At 33.7% G+C, this 23792-nt stretch overlaps 1 protein-coding gene and 1 long non-coding RNA gene across 7 annotated transcripts in view; one reads left to right on the top strand and one right to left on the bottom strand.

Moving 5' to 3' along the window:
* Positions 1–23792, bottom strand: part of LOC145292105 (LIM and senescent cell antigen-like-containing domain protein 1) — a 314593-nt gene that overhangs the window by 261406 nt on the left and 29395 nt on the right. Inside the window, exon 1 of one of the 6 annotated variants that reach the window (XM_080138203.1) lies at positions 5901–6286. The exons of 4 other annotated variants lie outside the window; for them this stretch is intronic. In XM_080138203.1, coding sequence (XP_079994329.1) covers positions 5901–5947 — 47 coding nt within the window. In that variant the 5' untranslated portion in view covers positions 5948–6286. Of the gene's footprint in view, positions 1–5900; positions 6287–23792 lie in introns of those variants that run through there. One more of the 6 variants, XM_080138197.1, reaches the window with a different exon arrangement.
* Positions 1530–23090, top strand: LOC145292109 (uncharacterized). The gene is made up of 2 exons (XR_013869554.1): positions 1530–1932; positions 16008–23090. It is a non-coding gene; the product is annotated as an uncharacterized LOC145292109 (long non-coding RNA).

Raw genomic sequence — 23792 nt, 5'->3', positions numbered from 1 at the left:
GAGCAATAATTTAAAAACTGAAAAAGTTCAGGTAAATTTCTTACATATTTACTATTGTTTTCAAGAAACAGGAATGGGCTTGTGTAGAGTGTGAGAGAAGGAGAAGAAAAAGCAAAAAAAAATGAATAAATAAATAGACAGATAGAGAGAGTTAAAGAAAAAGCAATTTTAAAATAAAGATGTTATATACACTTTTTAACCTATTCTATTTTGCTTGTTAGGGAAAAAGGCTGGTAGCCATGCCAGTGATATATAAAAGGAAATGTGGGGTCGTTTTTTTTCTCACTATGGAGATATAAATATTTATGGTTAGAAAAAAAAAAAAAACTTTTCTTTTTACAACAAAAAAGCAAAAACAAAAAAAAAAACGTCCCATTTGTTTAAGTGGTTTTATGGTAATGTGAGATCTACATTTGTACCAAACACTACAAATTGAAGATGGCGTTTAAAAAGCACGTCTGTCTGTCTATGTCTGTAATGATATATAAAAGACACAATTTTGTACATCCTGGCAAAATGTAATTTGGTAGGCTGATTCAATACTAGAAAACAATTATACTACCATTTCTAATGGACTTTACTCAATTTTTTTTTCTGAAATCAACTTTTGGGTAAAAATAAAACAAATACATTAATATATAAATTTAAAAGAAATATAATACCTTGTTCTCTCTCTAGATATACACATATATGTTAATTACAGAAACAAATACTCAAATCTATTCCTATTTGGGGGGAGAGGCAGGGTATCTTTGAATGTAATTTATTTTTTTTATTCAACAATTTCCTTTTATGTATTTTATCAAAGATTTTGAAAAAATTATGAGCTTTTCATTATGTATTTATTTGTTAGATAAATAAATACGTTTGTTTCAATTTTTTCTGTCTAACAAATAAATACATCTGTTTGTTTAAATTTTTATTTGTTTAAATTTTTATTTGTCTAACAAATAAATACATCTGTTTGTTTCAATTTTTTGTTGTTGTTGTTTTGTGTCAAGAAAAATTTTTGGAATCGGAAATTAGATTCAAATTTTCCCGATTCTTATGCTGATACCACAAAATGTTTCAATTTTTCCGATTCCAATAAATTGTCCCAACATATATATACACAACACACACACACACACACACCTGTATGTCTATTTTGCACATAGTAAAAAAAATTGCTACTATTTACTCATAGAAGAAAGTGGTTTCATTAACATTATATTTACAAAAGTTTTGGGGTTTTTTTTTTTTCAAAAGATTCCAATGCCAAAATGTAAAATAAAGAGGATATCTTTAAAAATGGTAAAAGTGAAGACAAAAATAAAATGTAGAAGAGAGCATCGCCAGATTCTAGGTTAAAAACAAAACAAAACAAAAAACTATTTTCAGGCATAGACGAATAAAAGAAGAATTACAGAGTAAAGAAGAACTGTTTAAGTGTTGTCAGCAGCAGAACAGGTGCTCTTATAATTAGATAAGAGGGAATTGTGGGAAAAGATGACTTATTTGCAGATTTAGAACTCAGCAGAATTGGCAGCAGATAGCCACATGGTAAAATGCAGTAGGCGTGGGGGGCACAAATTTAGGACGTATAGTTGAGGAGGAAAGCGAGGCAAAAAACAAAACTTGAAAACAGACGACAATCCGTCCTTCATTTGCCCTGTGATTATCTGAGAGATTATTCTGTTTTCTGTATTAACTAACCAAAATGTAAAAAAAATTTTTAAAAATTTGCTAGTTGAAACCTATGGTTTCATCTGTCAGTTTCATAACGTTTGGGAACCGTTGACCTGTCAGTATTAAGCATTATGAAAGAGTGCGGCAAGATTCATAGTGCGTTTCCCCATAATGTTCTTTTGTGAGAGTCCATATACAAGGAATAACTAGCAGAGGGCAGCGAGTGAAATCTGTGACAAACATGATGAACAATAGAATTGAAAGGTGAGTTATGAGAATCTGTTTCAGTAGTGTGACCACATTAGCTCTTTCTGGTTATTCAATGTTAAAATGAATACATATCATAGATGATTAATTGTACATAAATTACTATTTTACTTCCATAATACACAATAATATCCATTACGTTAATCATCCCTTCCCCAAAGTCAATTATAAATTTATATTAATACTAAAACTCTTGCTTGCTCATTTGCACATTTAATGTTTCAGATGAAAGGGCAAATGAGAAAAGTACTGAGAGGAGAATTAGGGTGGAAGGATTGCAATTGAGGGAGTAGTTGCAGTATCTTAAAAGAAAGTAAGAGAATGACAAATAAATGTTAATAATGGGCCAACTCAGTAACCATAGCAACAAGGGTTTTTATTGGATGACATAAATATAGTTTTATTCAGCAGCTGCAACATCTCTAACAGTAAAACAGCGTTTTTATCCTTTGTTGTAAAAACATCTTTCAAGTTATTTGTGAAATCGTGCGAATTTCTATTAACAGTAACTTTATTCTCTGGATGTAGTTTTAAAATATATATCTACTAGCAGGGCTACTCGGAATTGCTTGGGATTAAATGAGGAAATCTTTCATGCCCTTTTGCATCCATTCCATAACACCATTAGCGGGATTCAAGAATGTACTAAGAATTGATTAGAGGGCAGGTATAAATAAGATGACATTCATTGAAATATATGGGCATGCAGGTAAGCATAATACTTCAGAAAACTGAATGTCTTTGCATTGCACATTTTCAGGTCATCCTTGGATAAGATGTAGCACTAGTTAGACTTTCAGTGATATTCCAAAGGGTTACAATACTGGGAGTAGATCAAACTCTTTAGCCGTGGTGAAGGCAATACATCTAGAAGAACACTCTGATGGAAAAAAATAAACAGATAGAAAGAGTCTGTTAGCCCTGTAAGGCAATCTTCTAATGATGGTGTCACAAACAAAATACATCCTCTCCCAATTCGTCATAATCCACCGTAAAAATAGTAAGGCTTAGAAAACTGTCATAAGAATGCTCATGTCAGTGTGCAGTCTAGTCTAACCAGAGATAGTGAAACATAACAAAAAAAATTGAAATAAATTTTGTTAAATCTATAATTTTAAACCCCTCTTGAGGCATATCCGATATTTCCTGAAAATCAATGAGGACCCCTGGCATAGACCTGCTACAAGCATTGAACTTCTTAACATTTCTTATATTTTTATTTCCATAATGTTCAAGTTATAAATAATAACAAAAAGTTTCATTCCCTTTCCATAGAGATTGTGAATGCAGTGTCTTTTTTTTTTATAGAAATCGCTCCAGACAAGGCATGAAGCCACTTAATGTAAGGAGCTCATAATAACAAAAAATTATCATTGCGACGGCAGGAGATGCCTATTGACCTCTGTCTTAATAAAAAACAAAGCTATATGTAGGAGGAAAACAGTCAGCAGGAAGAGAGTTCTACAAGTTTGCAGTTCTTAGAAAGAAGCTACTGGAGTAAGGTATCAAAACAGCAAATTGATAGAGACCATTAGACTAATGAATCAAACGAGCTGTAACAAAAAAACAGGGAATAGATCAAATAATTCTGAAGAACACATGCCATAATAGTATTATGTTTTTTTTTTCTAATCAGTTCACTTCTTGTAAGTAAAAAAAAAAGAAAATACTCGAACTGAGATTGAAACCAAAATCTAAAGACAGTGAGTCAAGTATGATAACTATTAGACCCGCTTGACACAATCTTTACAAAGTGTTTTCAAACCTTCTTAACCTTAATATAAAGAAACTACGTGCATCCATGAAACAGTGAGCAAACAGATAAAACTCTGATATGTTCCACATACCAATTTTGACCCCTTAGTAGCCTATTCTTCCGGATAAAAACCCATTAAAATGTTTTCCACATGTCTGAAGATCAAAAATTCGTTGAGTATATAGGTTGAGAAGTGTCCTCACACACACACACACACACACACACATTCTCACTTTGGAGGGTTGGATGAGGTGAAGAGTGGTGGTGGTGGTGGTGGTGAAGGAGTTAAATTTTAATTTTTACTTTAATAAGATGATAAAAATTTGTTTTTAAACTACCAGTAAAATTGGTACTAGTGCACTTATTGATCCGTGCTGAAATAATAACGTTATTATTTAAAAAGCCATTCTTAACATGGGGAGGGGGAGTGTGTTTTGTACTTATTCTGTACTTTAACCTTACAATTGAATAAAAAGCATATCATAAAACTTTAATTAAACTTGGAAATACGATTTAAAAAATAGCGCGGATCAGTAAGTGCATTAGCACCGTAAAATTAAAATCTATATGTTACTAATAATGAATTTAAGTGAAAATGGCATTGGAAGAAATGTCACCGTAAAAATGATATGAGTGCATAAAAAGGGAAAAATGACACAAGTGAAAAAAATAGATGGAAATCTCACATTGAGTTTACTGAATCACTATTTTCAATTAGTTACGAGGAAAAAAATTAGAGAAAAAGTCAAAAATTTACTTCTGTAATGTACACCCCCTTACACACACACACACACACACACACACACAAGTGTACTTTCACTTTTTCAAAAATATATGCACACTTTTAAAATTTAACAAAACAACTTTATAACTAAATCTTTAGAAATTTGGAAAGAACAAAAATCAGAATCGGTAATTGCATCAGAATCAGGAAAATATCTGAATCGTCCCATATAATATATACGTATTCCTTGTTAAAAAAATAAATTTCTCGTGAATTCTTTAATTTACAGAATTTAATTCCAAATTCTTATTTTCATTATTATTTTACTCCAAAAGTTAAAAACAATTTTTATTGCATTATTTTTAACACTCAAACATTATTCCTATAGTAGATGTTATTGCACAGATTGAAGAATAAGTAAAAATTGTTTTTGTTGTTAATGGATGCCTGCTGTGAGGACAGAACCCATAATATTATTGTAGCCATTTCATCAAATCGATATTAATAATACAATTTGATTTTTCGTAAAACTTTACTCAGAGAGGATAGGGGTCTTGGTTTAGAGATTTGCTTTCAATTATATCCCCAGGCCAAGAGACTACAGATTGGAGTACCCAACCTCCAAAACGAGGATTATTTAAAAAAAAAATAAATAAATAAAAATAAAAATAAATAAATAAATAAACAACAACAACAACAACAGCAGCAGCAGCAGCAACAACAACAACAACAACAACAACAACACTAATAGTAGGAGCTCTAGAACGATACCAAACAACTTTGAAAAAAGAATGGGAGAGATTGGAATCAGAGGGATGGCCGAGAAAATACAAATTTCAATAATGAAAACTGCAGAAATACTAAGGAAAACCCTTGATTGTGGAGACAGACACCACACATAAACTACACACAAACTGGATACAGAAACGGCTACAGAGGCAAAACACAAAGTAACATCACATGAAATCATGAAAACTGAAACTGTATAAATGAAAAAACTGCGCCCACTTTTTTTTGTGTGTGTCACCATAAACAGGCACCACACCAAATAATGAAAGTCAAGGAAAAGAGGAAGACCGAGGGGAAAAAACACTAGCCAGACCTCTGCTGGAGATGTGCAAAGAAAACTGGGGCCTTGAAGAGGCTTATTGCCACACAAATTCCAGTGGAGACCAATGGTTGCTGCCAACGAGAAATCAATGGTAAGCAGCTGTTGTGCTAACGCAACATATTTTGCAGAGGTTATCGAAAGAGGTGGAGAGTACTGAAAATCTGGAGAGACCTGTTGTCACTCAGACTCCAGGGAAAACCACAAGTTGTTCTCCAAGAACAATCTTTGATGATGGCTTGTGTGAATACTCCTAGTGAGTTAATAATAATCATCTTTTTTCATGGTTGGCTGTAAAGGAGTATCAATAAAAACATGATTCTTGTTGGTCTTCAAAAAATGAAAAAATTCAAAGAATAAAAACTGACTTTACTTACTCTTCGTAACTTGCAGATAGTCTTTGCTGAATATCAGTGGAAGCCATTTTTAATTTTCTTTTTTCTAGTTAAAAGAGATCCAAATTCAATTTCTCTTCTTCGAAAAATTGATTGAAAGTAAGTTCAACCTCTTCACAGTAAAAAAAAAACGGTTAAAAATAACGCCCCATGGTAATTTTGTCTGGATGGAGCAAATGACCTCTTGTTAGTTTCGAATAAACTTCACTTGTGATAAAAAAAAAAAAAAAAGGAGAGGAAGGAAAAGGATGGAAAAAGTGTGAAGAAGAGGATGAAGAAAAATTTTTGAAAAATCCGGATGTGAACAGGCATTCCACATAGATTTTCTAAGTTTATCTGTGACCCGCAGACAGACTAGAGCAGAACGAGATATGAATATCAACAGAAGGTTTAATCTTTTTTATGCATATATAAATCATAGCCATATTTTATCTATATATAACACACTTGTATGCCTATTGAATTTTTTTTTTTTTTTTCATTTCTTATATTGTAACATTTTATATCTACTCCAGCTCAGGACCGAATATATATGCTAGAAATATTTGACTGTTAGAAAAAAATATTTTTTTAAAAAAAGATAACACACCAAGTCAGCAAACATGATTATTTTAAAAAGTAATAAATTGTCTATATGTGTCTATATATAGGAGCATAAACATAGCATCAGCAATATCTGGTAACTGTCAGTTCCTCGTTTTGTGTTAATTGGAATAAGTAACTTTCACATAGTAGTTATAATTAACAACCACTTCGTCTAATAAATACAAGAAATTGTTCACCCTGTGATTTGCTCTGAGCATCAAAGCCATTTTGAGATGACTTTTATCATGTTGACTGAGATATGGTTTTGGTCCTGTGCAGTTCTAGGAGGTCCATCCTCCCAGGCTTTATTTTCTCTCTTTGAAAAGGGGTTTATGTATTGCTAATCACCTGAGGCGCCCCTACCGAAGAATGCCAACAGAGCTGTTGAAGCATATTTTGCAGACCAGAGTGCTCTTCCACTTGAGTGCTGGCTCTTCAAATTCCACTTTTTGACTCTTGTGTCACATCAGCTCACAATTGGAGAAGGATAAATATCAGCAAGAAGCTGTCAGGCAACAGGCACTGTTGATTTTAGGTCTATGCTCTTCAAATTTACATATACACATACTGACCATTCTTCCCTTTTTAAATATAGCAACTAATTTATTGATATTTAAGATTTTTAGTCGCGTGCAAGTGACTCTATAAGTCGCGTGCAAGTGACTCTATAAGTCACTCCGTCGGTCGGTCAGTCTGTCAGTCTGTCCGTAACACTTTTGTGCTTGGCCTTTTTGGTTAAGATCAAAGGTCTGTTGTTAATAGATGCTGTTCTTAGCTTATTAAGTTTTTCTTGGCCTTTTGGCCAAGATTGTGATATAAAGTGGGGGATCACTTTTCTGTATTAATTTAATGTAAAATGATCACCCACTTTACAACCAGTCAGTCTCAAAGCCATTCAAGTCATTCTCCAGATCATTCAAGTTGTTTTTGAAGAATTCCAGTTATTTTTTAAGCATTCAAGTCATTCTTAAGGTCATTCAATTCATCCTTAAGTTCATTAAAGTCATTCTAAGTCATTTACTTTTTATTTATTTAAGTCATTTCAGCCCATTTTTCGGTCATTTTAGTTTATCTTTAAGAATTTTATGTCGATCCTACATTCACACATTCATTCATTACACGAGAGCACGTGACTAATGGCTATCGGCCTTGTTTTTTTAGATAAGGATTGATTATTTCGATTATTCAGACTACTATTTTCATATTCTTTGTTATTTCATAATATTTTGACCAATGTAACCTCCAACCTCCTTTAAATGAATCTTTTCAAATTTGAAAATCTTTATTGAAAATTCGGAGACCTATACAGAATTTTGAATTTAATCTATAGTAGTGGATTTTTCTCATTCCTACAGCCATGTCTGGATAGAAGTATCAATTAATTATTAAGTTATTCTTAGTTATTATTGTTTGGAGTAAGAAGTGAACCTTCAACATCCAGAAGACTGTCACTGTTAATAATCAGCTTTACTTAAAGCTATCTCCTCGTACTTGACCACATCAAGCCTCCTCCCACTTCTTTTCCGCCTCTTCCTCCTCCTCGTCATCAGTTTAACGTCCGTTTTACATGTTGGTATGCATTGGACATCGTTTAGAAACTAATTCCAAATTAACCTATCTCTACTCAGGTCTTTATTTATCCATTTTTCTCTCTCAACTCCATTCTTATCACTGCCTTGTTTTTTTTTTTCTTGGCCTTCCCCTGTAAATTGACCCTGCTGCCTTAATTGTTCCAAATTTACTCACCCAAGAACTCACCCATTCTTTCAATGTGACCATACAATCGAAATTTCCTGTTCTGTATACATCTCTATATACTGTCCAGATTTAGTTTTCCTCTAAGGTCATTAGATCTAAGCCTATTTACACATCCTAAGTATCAATCTCATGTAATTTCTCTCCATGCAACGCATGTCCTCATATGGCCATATATCACACTGCTGGTTTGAATTGGTTATTAATGCTATTCTTATACTTTTTTTTCAGTTACATTATACCCCCCCCACACACACACATAAACACAAACACACAAACATGAAATTACACAAATAGCATTGTTTTTATCAAAAACCAAACTTCCTGGGACAACACCTTTGTTAAGAGGAATGAAATGACCTCTACTATTTGCGATACAATTAAAATAGAAAAGAAAGAAGGTTACAACTTTGCAACAAACATATTTTTTGTATATATTTATAAGATTCTGTTTACAATATCAAAATATCATGCGTGTTTCACAGAAACAGACATAAAGACAGACCAACAACAAATATGAAATAAAAATAATGTTTTGAAGTGGAAGTAAAAAAATCATTTTCTTTTCGCATCAGAAACTTTAAACAATCTTGTCTTTATTTTATTATTAGCACGTTGCCCGGCATTGCCCAGTCGTAAAATATGCATAAATATTATATTTTAATTAATGCAGAAATCTTATTTATTATAAACATAAATACCGTAGGTATTAAACATAAGGTTAATATTGGATTGTGTAGTGGACTTTCGGTCAGCGTTCAAGTTGTGGAGAACTTGGCAAAGACTAAAGTTACCTCTCATGAAAGAGGAGAACTATTTATGGCACAATGGGAGATTCCATTGTGCACACATGGGCCAGTCTATTCTTTGAATTATGATTGGCTGAATCACCTGATTGGATATGCTTGTACATAAATACAAGCCCTCAGTCCAGCTCAATCTGGTGTCAGTCTTGTGCATAAGCTGGACCCTTGGTAAGTGTTGCTGCTATTATTATTATTATTATTATTATTATTGTTGTTGTTGTGTGTTATTGACTACTACAGTTCTTTTGATTATTCTACATCTCCTCTCTTCCCCCCACCCACGAGTAGGCTGGGTTTTATGAGAGGTGTATCTCTCTTTTAGGCCTAGTTTGTTGTATGGTAGTAATCTAGAAAGAGCTCGGGGAATCCTTGATGATCAAAAGCGTGGGGATATATGTGTGGTTTGTTGTTGGGGTTTGGTTGCTGTGTATGTGCTATTACAGGGAGACAGTGGGAGATGCAAGAATGTAGTATCGCTTGAGGGAATTGTTGGTCCTAGTGTTGCACTTGGTATTGGGGTTGGTGCAGGCTTGAGGTCGCATTTTCTGAGGAAACGGCGGTTCCTAAGTGTGATCCTTCTGGATCCATTAACCCTGATTCGGTATTGTCGATCTGGTAGGGAACTGATGATTTTGCCCGTTGTGTTCCATCTGCGATTGACTGGATTTTGGATGGCTACAGTGTCACCAGCTTGTAACGGTGGAAGGTTGTGGGTATATTTATTGTATCTTTCTACTATTTTTGCATTGCGGTGGTGGAGCATTTCCTCACGGTATTGTGCCGCTGACACCCATTCAGGATGAGGCTTGTAGAGGATTGGCTGTGAAGGGATGGAGTCACAGCGATTTGGCAATTGATCTACACACTTTTTAGACTCGGTGTCTACCTCTTCATGTTCGTCTGCTAAGGGTTTGGAAAATGTTTGTGCAATATTCCCACATCGATGCAGGCTGCTCTGCTGAGATAAAGCCGTTGTATGCCCTTGCATATGTAGAGGGCTTGTTTAGTTGTTTTCCCTCTGACCACAAACTCAACTGGTAGCCAACCCTGACACATGAGTGTGAAACCTCCAACTGTTCGTATGATCTTTCTTGATTGGACAAGACTAATCTCTGTGAGGCCTATTTTGATTAAATGCTTTGGTCCCCCCAAGACAAATGGCGGCACCACTGTCGGGAAAAACCTTTAGCGTTGTACTACGACTCCTAGGGTTATTGAAAGCTTGTCTGGGATCTGGTTTTGGTGAGAATGGGATTACTGATGCATTTATTTCAGTTAACAGATCACCTTCTGTAGTCATAATGGTGCCCCTCATTTGATCGAATGTGATATGGACCATGAGTGTATTCATGGGAGCTTCTTGGTCTTCAAAACTTTTTATCACTGCCGGGCGATATTTCTTTGTCCGGCACACTGCTGAGAAATGGTTAAGTTTCCCACAAGTTTTGCACATTTGATTCCATGCCGGACATGTTAAATGGCGGGCACTTGTCCTTGGAGTACCGTGTTGGTGACTACCGCAACCTACGCAGTTTTGACGGGGTTCTTTATCAGCAATGTTATCGTTGTGAGTAGCAGTAGAGCTAGTGCGAATATTGCCTCTGCTAGTCCGTACAGCACTGGGTTTTTTTTTGCCTGCGATATATTGACATCCGGACTGCAGCTATGTCTGAGGTATCAGTCATTGCGGTTTGATCCCATAGTGCAGACTCAAATGTCTCAGCATGACAAATATTTTGGTTGAGAGTTCTTAGCAACCCGGCTTTTGCCAATAGATCGGTCTAAAGCGTATCATTCGATATCCCTTTGATAAATTGGTCCTTGATGTAAATGTCGAACAGGTCGTGATCGCAGTTGGGGCATGAGAAATTACAGTCTATGGCCGTGGACCTAAGACGAACAAGGTATTGTTGGATGGGTTCATCTTCATGCTGTGATATAGATGCAAATGTCATCCGATGAACCATGGGATTTGATTTTTGAGTTACCAATGCTTCTGTCATCTCTAGCAGCTTGTCTGGGTTGGTGGTGAAGAACTTAGGGTACGTATTTATGATTGCGTTTTGAACGGATTCATCAGCGCAACTGTATAACTGGATATTGGCCTGAGAAGTTGGCATGTCCGTTATTCTGGTGAATACTTCCCAATCAATCCGAAATTTTCTGAATTGTTGAGGGGTCATTTCGAGATGAAGTTGGGGAGGCCTGGCAGCTGGTGCCTTAGCATAGGTGGTCTGGGTAGTGGGCTCCTTGGCTTGTCGAAGGATAGACAGAGCTTCTCCCATTGTTGTGATTCCCAATTCTCTTAGCATGGCTCGATCCATTACTTGAAGGTTTTCTTTCCTCAGTTTTTCCTTCACAAAAGTTGCAGCGTAGCTCTTGGCGGAATCGGCAGCAATGCCTGCTTTGAGGAAATAGTCTTCCCAATCTTCTGTCTTGAATCCTGTTCGTAGCGCCATATAGGATTGTGTAGTGGACTTTCGGTCAGCGTTCAAGTTGTGGATAACTTGGCAAAGACTAAAGTTACCTCTCATGAAAGAGGAGAACTATTTATGGCACAATGGGAGATTCCATTGTGCACACATGGGGCAGTCTATTCTTTGGATTATGATTGGCTGAATCACCTGATTGGATATGCTTGTACATAAATACAAGCCCTCAGTCCAGCTCAATCTGGTGTCAGTCTTGTGCATAACCTGGACCCTTGGTAAGTGTTGCTGCTATTATTATTATTATTATTATTATTGTTGTTGTTGTGTGTTATTGACTACTACAGTTCTTTTGATTATTCTACAGTTAAATTTCTTTAAAAATAAAAAAGTAAGTAAAAAAAAATAAACGGAAAGAAACTGAGACCTGTGCATGCGAGTATTATGTTTTTTTTTTTCTAAATAGTTTACTTCTTGTAAGTTAAAAAAAATACTCGAGCTGAGATAACCATTAGGCTAGCCTGACACGATCTTTAAAAACTTTTTCAAACCTACTTATTCTTAACATAAGTAGTCTGTCATGAACGATTCACACATACACATTCGTGAAACAGTTGACAAACAGATAAAAATCATATACAAATTTTTCAATTTTAACCGCTTAGCAGCCCTTTTTTCCAGACGAAAACCGATTAATAAGTTTTCCACATGTCTGAATACCCTATATACAAAATTTCCAGTTTGTAGATCAAAAATTCGATGAATATATAGGTTGAGAAGTGTCCTCACACACACACACATACATTCTCACTTTTATAGATATATAGATTTTAACTTTTTTTAATTTATTATTCTTTCGTTGAACTACTAATCTACACTGAGTTATAAATTACAAAAATCTTAATTATTTACATTTATTTTTGTTTGTGGGTTTATTTAATACCAGCCACTGGTGGTATGGCTGTTGACCATTGTTCATACATTTCGTATGAATCGGATGATTATTGTTAGCATTTGTTTCCCTAATATCTTTCTGGTTAAAATTCTTTCTAAAAAGACATCAAGTACTTATGGGAAGAACCATGTGAAGGTTGTCAACATTGCTGAGTGAAAGAGTTTTTCCGTGGAACTGACTGAATTCGAACTTGGAACACCCAGGTTGTCAGTCCGTGTTGTTAATCACTTAGCCACAGTCACCTCCCTATGGTGGTGCTTTCATGTTGATACCTTCCAAACTATTTTCAAGAGACAAAAACTCTGGATCACAAAGTGTTCCTCAGTGAGAACAAACACTATACTTCATCAGAAAAAAATAAGGATGATGATTAACCTTCGTTGCCATCATCATCACCATCATCATCAACATAACTGGAAATTTCATGAAATTAAAACATCCTCAATTGTAGATGATCCTTAAATATAATTTTTTTTTTTTTTTGTATACAATGCCAATAATAAGCAACATTGGTAAATAAGAAGGTCATGACTAGGGCTATGACAACAGTATATTCTTTTGTTTTGACTCTCGAGTGTGTATCTGTTGATATCTCATATGTTTTTATATAGAGTAATGTGGTTCTCGGTTGATTAATTGTGTCTAACTGTGTTGGATATATACTCAAGAGTCAAAACAATGAAAAGAATATGCTGTTGTCATAGCCCTAGTCATGACATAATCATCCAAGCAATGGTCACTTTTCTTGGGGACCGTCATCATACATCACCAATTGGTTCTGAATTTTATGTAAAATCTTGTCAATCATTCATGTTGACATTCTTCTTTTCTTCACACAGTTAAGAATCAATTACTTTGATAATCGTTCAAGTTTCGTTCTCTCCAACTATTCTAACCATCTGAGATTCTACTATATTAGTACTGTAGACCTACCATAAATGCCAGGCCTGAATGTTCCAGCATTTCCTGATTGGTGACCTTTTCCAGTCAGACAACATTCATGATCTCCTTGGAGTATGGAGCCTTTAAGTATGGTATGGTATTAATATGTTTGTGTAAGCAACTCTAAAAATCCTTTGTAGCACAATATTGCCTAATATTCAGGAGGAATACTTGTTCAGACAAGTTAATAGCTAGTGTCCGGTGCAATATTAACCGCAGTTAGGTTCAGCCAGCAGCCTCCTTTAGAGGAAGTTTTTAGGGAATATTAAATTCACAGTCCACAGTCACATGTATATCCCGGTTAGGAGAAATGATGACATTGTTTTTTGCTATTTTTTTTAAAGTTATTTTAAAAGGAGGTGTCGCTGTCCTCCCACATACAGTGTCTGGTATTCCCAAATGCTCATGCATCTGCTACTGTTCAGACAACATTGGAAAAAACGCTAACAAAATTATCAAAACAACTTCACAAATCTCTTTCTTGTCTGCTCACGTGTTCTGTACACCTCACTGCCATCATACCTTGTCTTTTAAATCAAGTCAGTATCCACACATACAAATTACTAACATCTACGAAAACACATAATTCTGGCCATGCGCTTTTTCTCTATTGAAAATGGAGGCTTGACAAGCAAAGCATTACAGACGGTTTTAATTTGGTAAGTGTTCATTTCTATCATTACAAGTTCATACTTCGAAATACAATACTTTTTTGTATGCAATGCCAGTAATATTGCAGCATTAAGAATTGATTATATAATGTTATAAATATAATTTAAAAAAAAATTCTTAATGTTGCAATATTTTAAGTTATTAATATTTTTTACTGGAATATCTTGTCCTTTTCTTTTCCAGTTTTAACAACTAGTCTTTTACTTTTGTATGTTTAAGCTTAACCATATTACTTTTCATGCTCGTATTTTTCTATTGTAATGCATGATTTTTCGAGGCTTCCAATAAATTCACTTGTTCTTTGTTTAATTTCACTTATTTTTTGCCCCCATAAACATAACATACACATATGTAATAATAATGTACAGCATTCGTCTGCTTTCAATAAAATCACTCCAATTATCTCCCTTTCATTCTTTTATTCTGTGTTTCACTTGTTACTTCTCGTTTCGCGACAGCAGTGAATTGGTAGCAACAGTAGTCGCTGAAGTGACACGGTTGCTATGGAAACCAGTCATAAAAAAACGTCGCTCCCCACCTTATGTTTTTTTTACAGTTTTGACACCAGTAAATTCATCATAATTTTTGTTTTACTGAACGAAACTTGAAAAAAAAATTTCACAATATAACTGAGAAGGTGATCTATAATAATTGTTTGAAATTTGGTAGAAAAATGAGTGAGCGGTGAAGCTTTAAAGCGCTTCTAAATGACTAAAACTGCGACATAACCATATATTCAAACACTACCGTGTTTGATTGATATTGAGTCCAATATAATATAATAATAAATACAAGATCTGCATTAATTAAAATATCATATTTAAGCATATTTCATGACTGGACATTGCCAGGTGGCCTGCTAGTTTATATATATATATATATATATAGGCTTACAAAATATTACTGGTGGTAATATTATATAAGTTATCCCATCTAAATAAGAATTGCTCGATATGCAAGATAGAGCATTGAATCACAATTTAGTATATATATATATACAGGGTGGCCGAAAAGTCCCAGGACACTATACACATGGCTTATAAGCTTTGACATCCAAGTCCTTTTTCATATGATCCATCATGGTAGCCCTTGGTATTCCAAGTTCAGCAGAACGTTTTCTGGTGGATTTCTTGGGAGACTGTTGCAGTGATTCTTGAACACCAGCACACGTTTCCTTTCGTGTTTCAGGCCTGCCACTTCTTGCCTGATCCAGAACGCCACCTGTTTCAAAAACTTTCTTCTCCCACAGATACAGATTACTTCTTGATGGCGCGGGCTTTCCAAATCTTTCTGTGAAAGCACTTCGAACATCTTTTCGGCCAGTGTCCTGGGACTTTTCGGCCACCCTGTATATATATATATATATATATATATATATATATATATATATATATATAAATATGGTGTCCCAAAAGAAGTACAATTTTTATGTATGTATAAATATATAAACAAATCTTACTTTATGTACTCTCTATATATATTACTTTTGTTTTTTTCTCATTTAATAAAATGTTTGCACCTTTAAGTGGTTTTTGAAACAGTTTAACTGTCCATTTTAAATTTTATAAATTATGCTTTAAGAGCTTCTGCCAGTTTATATATATATATATATATATATATATATATATATATATATATACACACACACACACACACACACACACACAGGGTGTCCCAGAAGAAGCCGACGGATTTGAAATTTTAATCTAACCAAAAGTACCACTCTACAATAAATGGTGTCACAACTCATGATGACTTTCGTAAGGTTACTCTAGATGCTCTGAAATTTTATGCCGCTGGTTTGTTGCTTCTTTTATTTGATCTATTCACCTTCTTTTGGGCCACCCTGTAGGTAATGCCAATAGTATTAATAAAGGGTAGTCCAAAAATAATTTTGTTTTCCATTCCAAAGTTGTGTTTTACAATTTTTTTCCATATTTTTCAGGTAGTGGAAACAGCAGGCCTCACAGATTCTTTTGACATCAATATGGATCCAACTGGATGCTGTACTATACAGAAAAAATTTTTAGATTAAAAAAGAAACAATGCACTTTTTTTTTGGACTATGCTGTATATAGATGATGCTTCTTAGGATAATCCTTTTTGGTATGTAATGTCTATCGCCAAATCTCATATATTCCTAGGGTAATATAATCAGTATAAATTAATCAGATGAAATGAAACTGAACAGAGTAAGTTATAACAAATTTATTGTACAAAGGTCCACTATAAGAAATAAGAGGTTAACACTTGAATGTATCATAAATGCCGGGGTATCAAGATTAGCTTCTTTCTTAGAATTGTGCACCTGTGGAACTCTGTTCCGTCTGCCTGCTTCCCTCCTGACTACAACTTGGATGTCTTCAAGTCCAACGTAAACAAATTCCTGATGAACCGCCCCCTTAAGTAGACACTTTAAATATCCACACTAACGTACTGTACTTACAATAACCCTTATCCCTGAGTGGCTTCCGGGCCTTGATAAGTGGTGACCACCTTGTAAAAAAAAAAACTCTCTCACATTGGTTACCGCTTGCTAGCATCTTTTATAGATTGAGAAATCCCTTCTCAGGGAGTGTTAGGATCTTCCACTTTATCAGCATGTAATGTCTATAAGTATTGGTTCAGGTAGGTAGTGTACATACATAAAGGATTCTTTTAAATATAATCTTGTTAACATATAATGGCCATGACTCAAACAACCTGTATTTTGTTATTAATATACATATATTTGTTACTCCTAAATTCATAGCCGAGGGTCTAGTCGTTATAATTATGCTTCCAGTATCGAGGTTACAAATTAAAATACAAAAAAGAATCAAACATATTAAAGTATAGATTAGTTAAACATTTTTATTATTTAGCATTAATTTAGGTATGTGTATAGGTAGGTACTGAAGACAGTATCAATACGAGGATATTCATTGTTCATAAAAAGTTTGGAATCAAATCAAATGTATTTAAAGCGCTTTGATTAATAGTTGTTCAATTTACTGCATTTGAAACATGTTGCTTTGCAGTAATATTTTTTCAAGTTAAATGTAGAACGTTACTTCAGTATCTTTCACTGGATTTGACACCAGCTTCATATATCACTCGATACAAAGATAGCAGTATCTCATTGGTTAATTTTAGTCATATGACTAGACACATAGATTTGAAATAATGTAGTCGATTGCCATAGATGATTTAGAGAGGATACAGATGATAATGTAAGCCTTCAGATGAATGTTGGTAATATTCTGGGAAACGAATGTGTCTCTTAGAAAATACGGTTATCTAAAAAATTTGGACGAAAAACTGAAAAGTCTTAAGAAACGTCAACCTCTACAAAATGTGGCACTCAGATAAGCAAGATCCTATCATAGAAATATGCAAAAAAAGAAAGATATTAAAACAAAATTATCTGAATGACCTGACACCACCTCCTCTCATTTTTTATCTATATAAGGCGGAGGTAGATTAGAAGAGGATGTGAATGGAGTAACGGATCTGATAAAACAGATCATAGAATACTGCGAACAAGTATGCTTAAGATGTGCGTATTCAATCTGATTCAAAGACATATCGAAACGCTATTTCAAAATTAGGCATGACAGACTGATTAAAATGCTATTTCAAACTTAAGCATGTTTTACTGACCAAAATGCTATTTCAAACTTAGTCATGACTGACCGACTAAGATGCTATTTTAAACATAAGCATGACTGACTGAGCAAAATACTATTTCAAAATTAGGCATGACAGACTGAGCAAAATGCTAATTTAAACTTAAGTCTGACAAACCAATACATCTAAAGTAAAACATGTCTATTCAATTTCTATATTTAACAATGCGAATTCGTTCATTTAATGCTGTTTTTATCATGAAAATATCTTTTTGACAAAAACTAATATTAATGCTAATAACAGCAATGTCATTTTGGTCATCCATACTTCAACCATAAATTCAAACTGATTTTCAATTCCCACAAGTAAAAAAAACAAAAACACTTCAATGTTAATTTGGTTTCCATTAGGTTGACATAGATTAGATATAAAAAATGTAAACAATTGCATTTCTAATTTATTTCAAGAAAAAAAATAAAAAAGAAAAAGAACTATGGAAAAAGGATAGTTGTTGCACGCCTGTCCTTTTTCGATTTTACTTTTTTTTATATATATAAATCGTATTTTTTACAATTTAATTGAATTATTTAACTTATCGTTTGTTCATTATATTACTTGAATAATACTTTATAAACGTTACTTGAAAAATATCCATCCCAGATTGGGTAAAATTAATTCTTTGAACAAAACAGTTTTGCACCAGTTTTATACCCCGTTATTAATATTAAAATCAACATATGATGCTACTAAACCTTATTCCAATTTTGATTGAAATCCATTACATGAGTTTTATGCCAGATATCTAAAATTTAATGAGTTTTAGGGAAGTGAAATTCAATAAATCTAGCCAATTACTGTGTAATGACTAGGGCTGTGACAACAGCATATTCTTTTCATTGTTTTGACTCTTGAGTATATATCCGTTAATATCTTATATGTTTTTATATAAACTGATGTGGTTCTCGGTTGATTGACTGTGTCGGATATATACATGAGAATGAAAAGAATATTCTGTTGTTACAACCCTAGTAATGACTATGGATTAAATCAATCTCTCTCTCTCTCTCTCTCTCTCTCTCTCTCTCTCTCTCTCTCTCTCCACACACACACATGTCCTAGTCTGTCTATAAAATAGTCTCTATCAAACTACTCTGTCAAATTTTGGTCTATAGATTTAAAAATTTACATATGGGTTATTTGAACATTTGAAACAAATTTAATTTTGTTTTTAGCCAAAAAATAGCTGCTAAAGGGACAAAATTTAAAAAATTGGAACTTGGCAGGCATAGTTTGACATGATGTGTATGCTCTATTCATGCGCAAGTGAAGTTTTGATATGCATGTATTGTTAGTAAATATCACTAGAGAGATGTTTTGGTTTCGATCCTAACTGATGGCACCCAAGTCATATATTTTTTTAAACTTTTGAAATCACTTCTATATATTGGATACAATATAATAGTTAATAGAGAATTGTCTCTATAATAATGAATATGAAATCTGATGAATCAAAATAGCATATTTAAGCATATTTTATGACTAGGCAATGCTGAGTGTCCTGCTAGTTCAATATAAACATGAAATATTTGAATTTTCAAATGGGAGGTTGTGCCCATATTATGTCCTCTAAAAAGCACTTTAAAATACTAAAAAAAAAACAAAAAAAAAAACAGAAAATCAGGGAATATTTATTAATATAATAATAATGTATGTCTAATACCTATTATTAAATTTAACAAAAATCAAGAGCCTCTGAATTTTCACAAAGAGCTTCCAGCCCTTCTTTGCTCCCTTTTGCATAAAATTACATTAAACTAAATGTAGCCTACATTTCCCATCTTTACACCTAGTAGCTGTGTCCCAAAATTCATAATGACTGTTAATTAGTTTATGAATGAATTATTTACAGAAAAATCTATACACATAATAAACTTGATGTAAGTAATGAGACAACATACTAAAAAAAAAATCAAGTTCATCTAAAAGGTACGTTTGAACAATGTGAATTGCAACAAACGACTTGTTGTCTAATAATTGTATCATATAGATTGTCAAGTGTTTCTATTCAAATGGAACCCTGCTGCTGTTGCTGACAGTAAAAAAAGATAAGTTGGAAATTAAAACTTGTATGTCAAGATGAAAACAAGAAAGAAAAAAGGTATTATCCACTCCAAAACTATACAAGTATGAGCAAGTGTTTACAAAGTGGTTTATAACCAAAGTTCGGTATTTATGATAATTTGGATCATACCACCAAAGCTGAAAGTGATACATGCAAGGGTTGACTGTTCAAACATGTGTCAGTCCTGGATATAACTTTAAAATACATCCAATTGTGAAGCTTTGGTTTGGGGAGATTTTAAGGAGTGTTGAGTCACACCATAGCTACCATTACTCTCATATACGGCATAATCATGTTTATCCACCAGTTCTTGTTAGATCACTAAAGTTGAGCAAGATTGAGCTTTGCCAATACCAGATGGGTGACCACTTGGGAATACTAGGAGCTATCTGTACGAGAATATTGACACTTCCGGCAGCTCCTGCATCTCACCTGGCTTCCGGCTGTTTTAACCCTATCCTGCCACTGGATCAGGCTGGTTGGGACAAGTGTGAGACTGGCTCTGCACAAACCAGCTTCACTTTAAACAAACTCCCACCCTGTGATTCATCATCCTTAAGATGATCAGATGGTCTTCATCATTCTGGTGGATGAATATTATATTACGTCATTATTTTCAAGTATGAGAATTGAACTTTTTTTCCAAGGTAAAATTAATCCCAATAGCTCTTGCAAAGCAACTCTGTTATCAAGGATAACCCCATAAATAATCAAATGCAATTCATACCATTGATCGATATTAGTACTCCCATAGCGTTATTCATTTTTCAGCTGAGAATCATTCTTGTCTCATCAACCTTTATCTGTGAGTGCCTTGATAAGTGATGACTCCAATAGTAAAAAAAAGAAAAAAAAATATTTTAATTTCAGGAACTCTTTCTTTACATGTTTCTAAATTGAGCTGATTAACACACATCTTGATGTGGAATGGACTTTCCTCTTTCTTTTTCACAAAGAAAAGTTTTGCTGTATCATCTTCCCAGAAAACTGATAAAATCCACTTTTGAACTATACCAATAAAGTTCTGAAAACTTCCTTCACATGTATATGTGTGTGTTTTCTTGCATCTACATAACTTTGATAATTTTGCAATTAATTTTTTTTTACTTACTCCTTATAAAATATTTATTGAAATCTAAAATACAATAACATGAAATTAAACTACATTTAATAAAGTCTATTTAAACAAAGAATTATCTATTATTACTAAAAGTCTGAATTTGTTTGTCACCAAATTTTAACGTCATGATGCAATTTCTAGCAAATTTTTCAAACTTAATGACTAAGGCTGGACACTATGTTTTGGTTTCGATTCTAGCTGATGGCACCGAAGTCATATTTTTATTTTATTAACTTTCTCAATCACTATTATATATTGGGTACAATAAAGTATTAGCCCTATAATAATAAATACGAAATCTGCATGAATTAAAATATATTTAAGTGTATTCTACGATTGGGTCACGCCAGGGGTAGGGGCACTACTATATATTGGGTACACTATAATAATCAATAGAGAATTGGCTCGATAATAATAAATACAAAATCCGCAAAAATTAAAATATCATATTTAAGCATATCTAACGTCCAGGCAATGCCAGGTGGCCTTCTGACTATTTATAGATTTAAGAATTTTAAAAGGACAAAAGAAAAAAAAAAAACTCAAAAGTTATGGGAATTAAATTTCAATATTTCATAAGACGTTCACTTAATTTCATTGTAAAACCGATTTTTTTTAATAACATATTTCTTCCTTGCATTATTTTCCACAGGAAAATTAATAGAGAAAAGACAAAAAGGAGGAGAAAATAGTAAAACAAAAATGAAGTAAAAAGACCTTTTAGCAACGCCGGGTAGATAAAGGTAGTGTTCAATAAAAACCTTACAAGGTTAGGATCTCTTTTATCGTAAATATATTTAGCATAAAAAATACTCTTGGAAGAATTGGTACTGTTTTCAAGAATCCTACATCCTACAATGGTTATTCAGCCTGAGAAAATTGGCATGTGGCCATATTTCAGAATGATCTAAACAAAAACGAGAACATCTGTTAAAGACTGCTATGTTTAAAAAAGTTGTTTTTTTTCTTTTCACTATTGGATCACCATTTATGAAGAACAACAGCCACTTAAGGATAAGAATTGTCAGCTGAAAGATGAGGAACACTATTAGAGTACTAAGATTGATTAATGATATAAATTGTGTTTGACTATTTATGGGGTAGTTTATGACAAAAAATTTTTGATAATGGATTTGAAGACGACCTAGTTGTGATCAACAAGGAAACAGTCCTGCGGTAATAGGTTTTATACAGATGGAAAGCCCTTGCAAAAAAGCTTATTCATAGAAATTCTATCTGATGCAAAGATTGGAACTCAGTCAAGCATCACCCATGAAAATAAAAATATAGGTTTCTATTTACTTGCCTCCCCTATGAGAGCAAAGTTAGACACAAGGTCAGTTTTTAATGTGAGAAAAATCCAGCTCTCCAAAAAAGGACACTTTAAATTGGAACAAAAACAAAACTTGTCTCTGTCTAGAAAGAGTTCTCTTTTACTAATTAAGGACAGAACCTGGCTCAGTATTTGCTTCTGTTGGCTGTTGCTTTCTGCCATACGCGTATCTCCACTCTGTTACACAGATACTACACTCTGCTCCTAATCAGAGCCAAGGAAATTTGTTTCAAAATCATTTTCGTTGATTAGTAATTTGGATTATTTGGATTTATTATTCTTATCTTGATTGTTATTATAGCAAGGTTTCAGCTGATGTAATCTCCCAATCTCCGGCCCTTTAAAAATTAGATAAAACTAGGCATAAAAAGTCAACAATAAATGAGAAACAAGGAAAATATACAAGAACACACATTTGCTTTTCAAATACATTCACAAATTTCCACACACAAAAAAAAAATTCTTGCCCAACCAGATGTTTATTACAGAATTAAGCAAACAAAAATGGGAAGGTCAAAATCTTAGAATGAGAAAAAAACTGAAGTGAGGAGGAGGAAGTGGTGGAAAAAGAAGAAAGAAGGTAGAGATCCCCCACCACCACCACCACCCGCTACTCAGGTTGAAGCCTGTTTCTTTTGCCAGAATTCCTCACAAACATTCTCCTGCTACTCACTCCCCACAGGCACCTAATTCCTGCCATTCCAACTTAGAATCACAAGGAAATGATATAAATAAAAAAAATAAAAAATAGGAACTAAAAAAAATGGTGAAAAAAAATAAAAGGATCCCGACTTGATGGATTACTATACATGATTCTTTAGAAAATAAATTTATAATAATGATTTTCATCATGTTTTAAAAAAAAATGTCTGCCTTCCTCCTCCCTATCTTAATTGGGCAGACAATAATGTTATTTACAGGTTTCAGACCGTTATCATCATCATAGTTGTTTTAGATTTACCTGAAGGTTGCAAATTTAATCCTCGGTGAAAGAACTAAAGAACAACAAAAGAAAAAAAAATAACAAAGAAAAAAAAATGAATTAACTGACGAAACATATTTGTAGGCAAAAAAAAACCCCCAAAAAACATGAGAATAATCTACTCCTATAGATTAATCTAGCTGAGATATCTGTCAACAGTGGATTTCTGAAATTTTCTTTCCTACTAGAATCTTCTTTTTTTTTTCTTTTTTTTTTTTAACCCACCTTCACTCCAAACAAGGCATATCGCCACTTGGACGTAAGGAGCTACTACTTGGGTTAATGCCTAGGAAAGATCAACAAAATGCTTGTTTATGATTACATTTGAACTTCTGCGTATCAGTACAGTCAGGGAAACAGGTAGCAGGAAAGGAACTCCAAAGTCTAGCTGTTTGAGGGAAGAAACTATTAGAGTAGCAAGCTTTCTGGCATTTAGGGACCTCAACAATGAAACAATTTTGTTGCTAAGTGGGTGTGTTGGGGATATGTATGTCGAGGGGGCACAAGTTCAATGAGTTTATCAGAGCACATTCAACTAAAATACTTGTAAAACAGGCAAAGGGA

The sequence above is a fragment of the Euprymna scolopes genome, chromosome 13 (genome assembly GCF_053919585.1).
Source record: "Euprymna scolopes isolate OS-2025 chromosome 13, ASM5391958v1, whole genome shotgun sequence".
In the NCBI taxonomy this organism is placed as follows: Eukaryota; Metazoa; Mollusca; class Cephalopoda; order Sepiida; family Sepiolidae; genus Euprymna; species Euprymna scolopes.
The sequence above is the reverse complement of the archived record's forward strand: the minus strand, read 5'-3'. Positions and strand labels throughout refer to the sequence as shown.